This window comes from Oncorhynchus tshawytscha, linkage group LG23 (genome assembly GCF_018296145.1).
Source record: "Oncorhynchus tshawytscha isolate Ot180627B linkage group LG23, Otsh_v2.0, whole genome shotgun sequence".
Taxonomy (NCBI): domain Eukaryota; kingdom Metazoa; phylum Chordata; class Actinopteri; order Salmoniformes; family Salmonidae; genus Oncorhynchus; species Oncorhynchus tshawytscha.
Window position 1 is genome coordinate 9,715,896 of NC_056451.1, and position 12,702 is coordinate 9,728,597.

The following is a 12,702-nucleotide window of genomic DNA, read 5'->3' on the forward strand; positions in this document are numbered from 1 at the left end:
TAGACATTGATCTTGACATATAGACATTGGTCTTGATATATAGACATTGGTCTTGACACATAGACATATAGACATTGGTCTTGACATATAGACAATGGTCTTGACATATAGACAATGGTCTTGACATATAGACATATAGACATTGGTCTTGATATATAGACATTGGTATTGATATATAGACATTGGTCTTGACATATAGACATTGGTCTTGACATATAGACATTGGTCTTGACATATAGACATTGGTCTTGATATATAGACATTGGTCTTGACATATAGACATTGGTCTTGACATATAGACATTGGTCTTGACATATAGACATTGGTCTTGACATATAGACATTGGTCTTGACATATAGACATATAGACATTGGTCTTGACATATAGACATATAGACATTGGTCTTGATATATAGACATTGGTCTTGATATAGACATTGGTCTTGACATATAGACATTGGTCTTGACATATAGACATATAGACATTGGTCTTGACATATAGACATATAGACATTGGTCTTGATATATAGACATTGGTCTTGATATATAGACATTGGTCTTGACATATAGACATTGGTCTTGACATATAGACATTGGTCTTGACATATAGACATTGATATATAGACATTGGTCTTGATATATAGACATTGGTCTTGACATATAGACATTGGTCTTGACATATAGACATATAGACATTGGTCTTGACATATAGACATATAGACATTGGTCTTGATATATAGACATTGGTCTTGATATATAGACATTGGTCTTGATATAGACATTGGTCTTGACATATAGACATTGGTCTTGACATATAGACATATAGACATTGGTCTTGACATATAGACATATAGACATTGGTCTTGATATATAGACATTGGTCTTGACATATAGACATTGGTCTTGACATATAGACATTGGTCTTGACATATAGACATTGATATATAGACATTGGTCTTGATATATAGACTTTGGTCTTGATATACAGACATTGTTTTTGACATATAGACATTGTTCTTGATATATAGACATTGGTATTTTTAAGACACATCACCTCATTAGCTTTAACACACAGCCATCCTTCCCACTGGGTTTCCATATTAATCATACTGCAGGACAGATGCCACCACTACACCCGGGCATACAGCACACAGGCATGAAACAGTTAACTGTGCTGTGACTGGTTAGGGAGCAGCGTTCGCTTTGTTCTGATTGGTGTAAAAGGCTCTGCAATGGAATCCCATTGTAAAGAATAGGGGAGAGGAAAGTTGGCATGGCAACACAGTTACCATTGAAGCAAACAGGCTTCATATTTTTCTCCTTTCAATTAGATAATAATATGGATGAATAGATATGGTTGATGTGTACATGTCGAGATTCAGGGTTTAAAAATCATATACAAAACATGACGTTAGGCTGTGGACATAAAATATACTGACTATACATATAATTTAACTTGAAACAGCTTTGTGAATCAATGGTACTGGCCATAGAATAGAATATATTCTAAAATCTAGAATTCCGGAATTTATGGAATTAAAATCACCCATTGGTCGATTTATGGTTCTCTTTTTGTTTTGACAAACCAATAGATTTACACCTTTGTGACAGACCAATACATGACTAGAACCAAATCAATGAACATGTCAGACAGTGACATTTTCTTGAATGTAGCCTGCAGGTGCGTGCTAGTGTACAGTTATTGCTAATTACAGTTGGGTTTGATGATCACTTTAACGATCAGTGGATTGTGAACGCTTCACACCTGGCTGTAATATTAATGAGCAGCTTATGGCATTAAGAGTGAAATTATAGGAGATGGAATTGAATACGGCTACTATTTACTTTCAGTTATTATCCAATCAACAGCTTTTTTGGTCAGTTACCAAACATCACCCAGGCAATCATAACTCACACTCTGTTTGAGCATGAGATTTAGAAATAAGAATCACCATCATCCAATTGCTTGTCTTCTTATTAATTGCTTTATAATATCAAATATGAAGACGTGCTCATACAGTGGTCTTGGCTTGAATGTATAATGATGTTCAATTAATAGAATGTGTTCATCTACTGTAAAGGTCACAATAGTTCCAGTGAAACTTTCAAAGTGTGATCCTTGGGTTAAAAAAAAGAGATGACTCATCAAATATAACATGACATAATTAGATGCTGAATAATGAAATATCAAGAAGACTTTAGTGTAGATGAACTTCAACACTTACACCGTTTATTTGCAATGCGGCATATGTTTAGCTTTCAGTGTGGCAGGTAGCCTAGTGGTTAGAGCCAGTAACTGAAAGGTTGCTGGATCGAATCCCCGAGCTGACAAGGTAAAAATCTGAACAAGGCAGTTAACCCACTGTTCCCCAGTAGGCCGTCATTGTAAAATAAGAACTTGTTCTTACAGTGGCAAGAAAAAAGTATGTCAACCCTTTGGAAATACCTGGATTTCTGCATAAATTTGTCATAAAATGTTATCTGATCTTCATCTAGGTCACAACAATAGACAAACACAGTCTGATTAAACTAATAACACAAACAATTATACGTTTTCGTGTCTTTATTGAACACAACATGTAAACATTCAAAGTGCAGGGTGGGGAAAGTATGTGAATCCTTGGATTTAATAACTGGTTGACCCTACTTTGTCTGCAATAACCTCAACCAAACATTTTCTGTAGTTGCGGACCAGACCTGCACAACAGTCAGGAGGAATTTTGGACCATTTCTCTTGCTGAACGGTTTCAGTTCAGCAATATTCTTAGGATGTCTGGTGTGAACCCCTCTCTTGAGGTCATGCCACTGCATCTCAATCGGGTTGAGGTCAGGACACTGCCTGGCTCACTCCAGAAGGCAAATTTTTTCTGTTGAAGCCATTCTGTTGTTGATTTACTTCTGTGTTTTGGGTCATTGTCCTGTTGCATCAGCCAACTTCTGTTGAGTTTCAATTGGTGGACAGATAGCCTAACATTCTCCTGCAAAATGTCTTGATAAACATGGGAATTCATTTTTCCGTTTGCTGTCCAGGCCCCGAGGCACCAAAGCAACCCCAAACCATGATGCTCCCTCCACCATACTTTACAGTTGGGATGAGGTGTTGATGTTGGTGTGCTGTACCTTTTCTTCTCCACTCAGTGTTGTGTGTTCCTTCCTTCCAAACAACACAACTTTAGTTTAATCTGTCCACATAATATTTTGCCAGTAGCGCTGTGGAACATCCAGGTGCACTTTTGCAAACTTCAAACGTGCAGCAATGTTTTTTTTGGACAGCAGTAGCTTCTTCCGTGGTGTCCTCCCATGAACACCATTCTTGTTTAGTGTTTTACGTATCGTCGACTCATCAACAGAGATGTTAGCATGTTCCAAATATTTCTGTAAGTCTTTAGCTGACACACTAGGATTCTTCTTAACGTCATTGAGCATTCTGTGCTGTGCTCTTGCAGTCATCTTTGCAGGACGGCCACTCCTAGGGAGAGTAGCAACAGTGCTGAACTTTCTCCATTTATAGACCATTTGTCTTACCGTGGACTGATGAACATCAAGGCTTTTAGAGATACTTTTGTAAACCTTTCCAGCTTTATGCAAGTCAACAATTCTTAATTGAGATCTCTTTTGTTCGAGGCATGGTTCACATCAGGTAATGCTTCTTGTGAATAGCAAACTAACATTTTGTGAGTGTTTTTTATAGGGCAAGGCAGCTCTAACCAACATTTCCAATCTCTTCTCATTGATTGGACTCCAGGTTAGCTGACTCCTGACTCCAGACTCCAATTAGCTTTTGGAAAAGTCATTAGCCTAGGGGTTCACATACTTTTTCCAACCGACACTGTGAATGTTTAAATTATGTATTCAATATCGACAACAGAAATACAATCATTTGTGTGTTATTAGTTTCAGCACACTTATGTTTGTCTATTGTTGTGACTTAGATAAAGATCAGATCAAATTTGATGACCAATTCATGCAGAAATACAGGTAATTCCAAACGGTTCACATACTTTTTCTTGCCACTGTAACTGACTTGCCTAGTTAAATAAAGGTTCAATAAAATCTATCTAAAAAAAAAATCTGCTTGTTTGTTTGTGTGGCAGTATAGGGAGAGAACATTAGACTATTTACAGCACATTGAGATCTACACACAGACACACCACTCACCCTCTCTAGACCGTTGCCATGGTTATATCAAAGCGGAGACTGATAACTTTGATCAATTATTAACTGTGGTGGAGGGAGACAGAGGTAGAGAAATGGCGTGATGAGGTGCTCTCTGTGTAGGGGTGCTGTCTTTCGGATGGGACTTTAAACTGGTGTCCTGAATCTGTTGTCACTAAAGATTCCATGGCACTTATTGTAAGAGTAGGGGTGTTAAGCCCTGCGTCCTGGCTAAATTCCCAATCTGGCCTTCACACCATCATGGCCACCTAATCATCCCCAGCTTCCTATTGGCTCATTCATCCCCCCTCCTCTCCTGTAACTATCACCCAGGTCGTTACTGTAAATGAGAGTGTGTTCTCAGTCAACTTACCTGGTAAAATAAGGCTTAAATTAAATTTGAAAAATCTATAATTTCCACTTTAATTGGTGGCTGGAACATGATAGGACTCAATCAGGGACCAAAATTATTAAGATTTCCACACGGTCCACATGCATGCTCGTATCTCACACGCATGCATGGACACACACACGTGTATCACATTCATGTATGCACCATTTAACACCACGACTCAAGTGGTACTCAAGATTTAATTACAGGGGGAGATTTAGAAATTCACAGTGACTTGAGATAAGACATAAGATCCTACTGGTCCTCTTATATATTCACACTTCTTTTATATTATTCAATCTGAATGCAATTAAAGAGAATAAAGCATATCAGCATATGTGGCTTCTTCTCCTATTCTTTCTGTGGGATTAGTCTCTCATCAAAGTCTCATGGGCGGATAGATTGGATGCTGGAGTAGTATCGAAGTAATGCTAACTCTGACACTAATATTGGGTTGCACCGTTTCAGCACCACTGACAGTGTGTGTGTGTGTGTGTGGAAAAGAGGAGGGTTATACATCCCCTTACAAAAATAAAAACCATGGTTTTCGGACACGTGTGAAGTTTCACATGTACATTTTGTACATGTGTTTTTCCCCTTATAATTTATTTTTAATTCCCACTTCCAGCTACATCTGGTCTCCCATCCAGGGACTGACCCTGCTTAACTTCAGAGGCAAACCAACAGTAGGGTGCTTTGTATCTGTAATGAATTTGCAACTGGAAAAAAGGCAGGGAAAGCAAAGACCAGAGTAACATAACCAAAGATAGGGAAAATGTCAGGGAAGAGGGAGGCATTTTATTTAATTGCATTATCATAATTTCTTTAAACTGAACTATTCTTTTGCGTTCATTTACATTTCATTGGCTTTCGCATTTAAAAATGATTTTGTTTGGCTATCAATAGTTTAGGGTTTATGTTTTGCATTCAATATCATTCTTTTTGTTTGTAATACTAAGAATGTTGTTCTGGACTACATACGTTTTGCTTCATATTAATGGCACAAACGTAGCTCACTCACTAGAGCAGGGTTAGACAACCCTGGTCCTGGAATGCCGCAGGCGCTTCATGTTTAATTCATGTAAAAAATGTATCACTAGCCACTTTAAACAATGCTACTTAATATAATGTTTACATACCCTACATTACTCATGTCATATGTATATACTGTACTCTATACCATCTACTGCATCTTACCATCTTTATGTAATACATGCATCACTCACTAGCCACTTTAAACAATGCCACTTTTATATGTTTACATACCCTACATTACTCATCTCATACGTATATACTGTACTCGATACCATCTATTGCATCTTGCCTATGCCGTTCTGTACCATCACCCATTCATATATTTTTATGTACATATTCTTCATCCCTTTACACTTGTGTTAATAGGTAGTTGTTGTGAAATTGTTAGGTTAGATTACTCGTTGGTTATTACTGCACTGTCGGAACTAGAAGCATTTCCCTACACTCGCATTAACATCTGCTAAACATGTGTATGTGACAAATAAAATTGGATTTGATTTAGATTTTTTTATTTAACCAACCTGGAAGACCAAGTGTGTTGAATTTAGGCAATCACTGAACTGATCAATTAGCTCAGTTGGTTCCAATGTGGTGCCAAGTTAGAACAAAATCCTGCAGCACTCCAGGAACAGGGTTGCCTACCCCTGTACTAGAGGATTGCACCATGTAACAACGCTGTTACTCAATTAGAAGTGTTTAAAGTGGCAGTCCTTAATTCAAACATTAATAAAGTGTTCTCCTTGCCACAGTTTCAGTAAACAGCTGAGGGTTGGAGCTGGAGAAATGCAACCACTCTTATATCCATAGGCTACGCTATGGATGCAAGTACTGACCATCCATCAAAATGATAGTTTTAACTATGTTTTTAGGCTATACAGTGTTTGTTTACATTTACTTTGTTTACAAACATTGGAGTAAATGTGGAGTATTCTTACATGTGAAACTGCAAATTAGATGGTCTCTTCAGATGTGGAATTGCAAGGTCATGAAAAACAATCACATGTTAAACCATTTTCAAATATGAAAATGCAAATGAGATTTTTACAGGTGTGACTGTTTTTCACATGTGAAAATGCAAGTGTGATTTTCACATAGGAATGTTTTTCATATGTCAAGCGGCACATCCTATTCTCACGTGAAAGTTTTCACATGTGAACCGCAAAATTTCACACGTCAAACTGCAATTCACATGTGAGGTGAAAACATGTTATTCTCCTCACATGTGAAGAGGTGGTGCTAACATCTACATTTAATGTACGTGGAAATGTCGTTTCACGTGAAATTTAAGCTCAACATGTGAAAACTGCTATTTTACATGTCAAACTGCAGATTTGACATCTATTTTTGTTGTTGTAAAGGCCGGCATCTCCAGTAGTTCTCTAGGGCAGAGAAAAGGTCGTGACCGCCTGACACGTTATCAGATGTGACAGGATAGAAAAACGTCACTTTCTCTTCCGTTGTGATCAATTGGACTTGGTGGTGTCATGATATCTAGATTACATCCTACAATCTAGAGACAGTAGCATTAGACCACAACGTCTTTAACAGACAAACAACCATCATTGAAATCAACAAGCAATTTTTGCATCCAACACATTTGTTTCTTGAGTGTGCTATTTCCATCTCGGAAAACAAACGGAGACAAACCAACACACAAATCAGGGCCCATAAGGTCCGTTGTTAAGTCACAGTTTTCTACAACCAGATTGCTTGTGACACTCAACTGCAATATATGGGATTTCTGTTTCCTCTCTCTCCCCCTCCACAGCAAATCACCATTAAATGTGTCAGGCTGATTTGGATCGGGCCCTATTGAGGACTGGAATGGGGATGGCTTATTCAAAACCTTATCCATCACAAGCCTGTGATGGATAATTTGTTCATGATTGGACCACCTCAAGCTTATTTTACATTAATTTGAGGCTTTGATTGTGTTCTGTTTGTGATCTCTCCCTCCCTCTTTGTGCAGTCATATTTTCTTCCTGTCCCTTTTTGGACAGCGTGGTCGATTTAACTCTCTCTCTGGCCATCTTTTCCCACTTTTATACTGACGCTCGATAATGCTGAATATCGATCGCTGTTCTGTTCTTCTCTTTCTGATATTCTTCTTTCTTCCCCCCTCCCTTCTCTCTCCCTCTCTCTCTACCCCTGTTCTCTACCCACCCCTTCACTTTCTCTCCCACACATCTCACCCCTCTTCTCTTCCTCTCTTTCCCCCTATTTCTCTCCTAATCTTCCTCCTCTTTTTCCTCCCTCTCTTTCTCCCTTCATCTCCCCCTCTCTCCCTCACATCTGTCTCCCCTTTTATTTCCCACCATATCCCCTCCTCCCTCCATTTTCCCCCTGTCCCTCTTCCTCTTTCTCTCTCTCTTAGTGTGACCCAGGGGAGTCCACCAAGTTGCTCTATGATCTGCTCTACACAGAGCCCATCAAGACAGTCCTGATGCCCGGCTGCAGCTCCGTATCCACACTGGTAGCAGAGGCTGCTCGCATGTGGAACCTCATAGTGGTGGGTAGCTACTGTGTGTGTGTGTCCCATTCTCTCGCTCTCTCGCTCTCGTCATCTAATAATCAACTTTAAACTTTAGTCAGCCTTTTTAGCCAAGTAATTAATTGTGAACAAATTAAATCTCCCTATCTATACATTTCTCTCCTTCATTAAAAGCTCTATCTCTTTTTGTTTTCCTCTTCACTCCCTCCACTTGTCAGCAACTAGTGCCCTGGGCCTGTCTGCTTGATTTCCTCTGTTCTCTTCCTCTCAGCCTCCCTGTTCCCACTCTAGCTGTCTCCCCCCGACCTCCTCCCTCCCTCCCACACACACACACACACACACACACACACACACACACACACACACACACACATATATATATATATATATATATATAAATAAAGGGATCTGGCTCTTTAGTGAGAGAGTGTACACCACCACCAATCGCCACACACTTATTTCTGTCTCTGTTCAACCCTCAGGAGGAGTATCTCTCTGCATGTCAAACAAGCCTATCAGAGAGGGAATAGAGCCAAGGACCAAACAGACCAGAATCAAGGGACTTCTGGGTGCTCCAATTGTCGGCTGTATTCGGATCTCCCAAAGCCTAGTGTAGCAACTCAGTCTACATTTAAGGCCAATCTCATTGACCCAATACAAGAAAAAAGGTCATACCGGCACTGTGAAACATTTAAAAACATTTAGCAACGGAATACAAAAATGTGTCTTTCTTTCTTGTTGGACAAATCCAGTTAATCCCTTCCTGTTATAGTCCATTTGGTGCATAATGAACATGACCCTGAACCAACTCATTTTGAGGCTAGTGTTTCAGGTCGTGAAAAAAAGCACATTGGAGTACTTCTCTTCTGCTTCCTGCAAAGTGGTGTTTTATGAGCCTCTGTGCCCCGCTGCTTTGCTCCATTTCCTTCAATTTCATTCTCCCGTGTGTGTGTCACCCCTAATGCTGGAGCTGTTTTCCACAGGCTGATACCATTGTCCCCCTGACTGCACTCAATTGTGAGCTGGCAAACTCCATTCTACTCTACATGTATTGTCTGCTGTCCATGTATTGGGGGCTCCACTACCTCTACATACACCAGGACATTTGTTTACGCTGGGACTCGATATTGTACATGACATTTGACATTTATCATCAGGTCTCTACCTTCTTCTCTCATTCCCTGATGTCAGGGTGTCGATGCTCTGAACACTGAAACCAAAGTCCTGATAGATATAGAACATGAGACCCCCTTCACCTCTTAATTCAATTGAAATCAGTGCAATACGTTGCATTGGTACGGAATACATTAGGACTGTATATTGCCTGGCTGTGTAGTGTTTTAAATGTTTATCTCCCTCTCTCTTTCTCAGTTGTCCTATGGCTCCAGCTCTCCTGCCTTGTCCAACAGGAACCGCTTCCCCACCTTCTTCCGCACCCACCCCTCGGCCACCCTCCACAACCCCACCAGGGTACGCCTCTTCCAGAAGTGGAAGTGGACAAAGATCGCTACCATCCAGCAGACCACAGAGGTCTTCACTTCGGTCAGTACACTCTCTCCGTCTATCTCTTCTCTCTATGTCTCTCTCTCGCTCTCTTTCTATCGCTCTGTCTCTGTATCTCTCTCTCTGTCTCTGTCTCTCACTCTGTCTGTCTCTTTCTCTCTTTCTTCCACAGTCTCCTCTTCAGTGACTCTCCCACATCTTAATGGGCAAATGAGTGTGTGGGAGTGGGTGTGTGCGTACGTGGGACTTATATGCAGTATGACAGTCTTTTAAGTATTCAATCCCACAATTGATCGTGGATTTGTTGGAATATTGGTGGTGAGCAACCGGGTGGATGATGTGGCACTTGGGTTCTTTCCTCTAATGGACGTTAACTCTGTCGCTCCTCTTTCCCTACGTCTTTTCCCTCTTTATCATCTCCCCTTCTTTCTGCCTCTCCTTTTTCTCTCTTTTCCCACCTCTCTCTCTCAAATGATCTTTCTCTTTCTCTCCCTCTGTCCTTTATTATCTCTTTCCTCTTTTACTCTCTTCTTTCTTGGTCCATTTCAATTTCTTGTGCCTTTCCTTTCTCATTTTCTCACCCCTTCCATCTTTCTTTCAATCTCGACCCCCCCCCCCCGCCCTCGCTTTCTATCTTCCCCATCCCTTCTCTCTTTTGTCTTTCCTTCTCTGTTCTCTCTTCCTATCTACCCTCTATCTTCTTCTCTCATATAGACTCTGGATGATCTGGAGCAGAGGGTGAAGGAGGCTGGGATTGAGATCAGTGTGAGACAGAGCTTCCTCACCGACCCGGCTGTCGCTGTCAAGAACCTCAAGGTGCTTTGATGAAATATTCAATGGGGGGGGGGCTGCTGTTGCTCTTCCCTGCTCACAGCTGCGCCTGTTAGCGAAGTGAGGTGATTTAATACAGGAAATTAATGCAGGAGGCTAATTAGCACTACCAACTGCCAGGCTGTGAAGTGCCGAGGTAGCCGAGGTTGTACCATAGAATTGGAATAGTCAAAGTGTAAAGGCTTGTATCATTATTATTGAACTGTGCGAATGTATTTTCATTACCATGGCTTAAATCATTGCGCTTCCTGTCATTGAATAGCGTCAGGATGCCAGAATAATTGTGGGGCTCTTCTATGAGACGGAAGCCAGGAAAGTGTTTTGCGAGGTGAGTGTTTTTCATTGTTTGACCTCAAGTTATGTTGAGCATTAAATCATCGGGCTATTTGTAGTTATTGACCTCTATTGTATCTTGTATCTTTTATTTAATTAATTGTCATGTGTACTGTGGTGATGATGTAGCCTTGAGAAGCAAAGAATATTTCTGTGTAATTAAGAATCATTTAACAGACAATTAAGTGTTTCATCTTCTTCTTTTCTCTCTATTTTCCAAATGTTTCTCTCTCTATCTCTGCCCTTCTCTTTTTTCCTATTTTCTCTCTCTTTCGCTTTCTCTCCCCTCTCTCCCTCCAACTCTCTCCCTCCATCCTCCAGGTATTTAAGGAGAAACTGTATGGGAAGAAATATGTGTGGTTTCTGATTGGTTGGTACGCTGATAACTGGTTCAAGATCAAAGACCCGTCCATCAACTGCACCATCGAGAACATGACAGAGGCGGTGGAGGGCCACGTTACCACGGAGATCGTCATGCTCAACCCCGAGACCGTCCGCGGAGCCTCCAACCTGGTGAGAACATCTGGGCCGGATCGCATACTGATCCAGGATCAGGTCCCCCAAGTCCATGTAATGTTATTGATTATGATCCGCATTCCAACGTGGTGAGCAACATCTGCTCTCCATCTGGTCATGTCGTCCCTTCAATTTCACACGCTGCCAGCTTAGCTGCTGATTATCTTCATACTCCTTCCTCTACCTGCAGAGCGGCGGCTTGATGTGCTTCTGCAATAGTACACTCTAGGGGCCCTTTAGGCTTTTCCACACCACATGTTTCTTAGCCCAGGGCAGAGACACATACTTAGACATTTATATGAAATAAATGTCCCTGGCCCAGGGCTATCCCTCATAAATATTAAACTTAGGTGACAATGGAACTCTGTGATTGGCTAGCCCCAAAAAGCTGGCGTAAAAGCTGTCTTAGCCCTGAGCTAAGTACAGTACCGTTTGATTTCAAAGGCTAGTAATATGTAACTAGTAATACGTAACTAGTAATACGTAACTAGTAATACGTAACTATTACACAGTGCTTGAGGGTCCAGTATTGCCTAAATCTAAGTTGACCCTAATACAACTAACATAGTGATTCTAATTATATAAATGTCACACTAATGAGTTTGGTGGACAATAGCTCAGTTTGAAAGCCACACGAATGGTGACGCTCATATATCAACTCCTCCCCTTCCCGATGTCTGGTGCAATCAGACCTCTCAGGAGTTCCTGGGGGCGTTGATGAACCGGCTGGGGGGTAAGAACCCGGAAGAGACAGGGGGCTTCCAGGAGGCCCCTCTGGCCTACGACGCTGTCTGGGCCCTGGCCCTGGCCCTCAACAAGACTGTGGCCCCTCTGAAGGCCAAAGGCCGCAGGCTGGAGGACTTCAACTACAACAACCATGACATCACAGCAGAGATCTACCGCGCCCTCAACACCAGCTCATTTGAAGGCGTGTCTGTGAGTACAGGAGGGAGGGCCATCCAGTAGAATATACTAGGGCCATGTTCATTAGGGCACAAAATGTTTGAAACCCTTTTGCAATGGAAAACGCAAATGAGTGTTTCTTATTATACAAGTCCAGGTAGTCCAACCCTGGTTGGAGGATTAACACACCTGATTCAACTACTAAACTTATCATCAAGACCTTGGTTAGTTGAATATGGTGTGTTAGGAATGGGTTGGAGCAAAAGCCTGCATACCCTATTTGTCCCAGGGACCGGATTAGAGAACACGTGTGCAATGTATGTATTGGCTCATTCAATAAGTCTGAATGGATGACAGTAGATTTCTGACTTGATGTAGCACTTTTCTTCTCCTTCAGGGCCATGTGGTGTTTGATGCCCAGGGTTCCAGGATGGCGATGACCCTTATTGAGCAACTGCAAGGAAAGTCATCTATAACCATTTCAACCATATTTCAGACTTTCCTTGTTCTGGATATCCTACAGTAGTGGGTTTTTTTTAAATGAG

General features: G+C 41.1%; 1 protein-coding gene across 2 annotated transcripts in view; it reads left to right on the plus strand.

Moving 5' to 3' along the window:
• The window catches only part of LOC112230211 (gamma-aminobutyric acid type B receptor subunit 1), a 52,940-nt gene that overhangs the window by 25,172 nt on the left and 15,066 nt on the right, over window positions 1-12,702 (plus strand). For both annotated transcript variants that reach the window (XM_024396399.2, XM_042304551.1), the window contains 7 exons: window positions 7,955-8,089; window positions 9,443-9,613; window positions 10,289-10,390; window positions 10,668-10,733; window positions 11,060-11,251; window positions 11,945-12,190; window positions 12,555-12,618. In XM_024396399.2, the coding sequence (XP_024252167.2) occupies window positions 7,955-8,089; window positions 9,443-9,613; window positions 10,289-10,390; window positions 10,668-10,733; window positions 11,060-11,251; window positions 11,945-12,190; window positions 12,555-12,618 (976 nt within the window). The remainder of the gene's footprint in view (window positions 1-7,954; window positions 8,090-9,442; window positions 9,614-10,288; window positions 10,391-10,667; window positions 10,734-11,059; window positions 11,252-11,944; window positions 12,191-12,554; window positions 12,619-12,702) is intronic.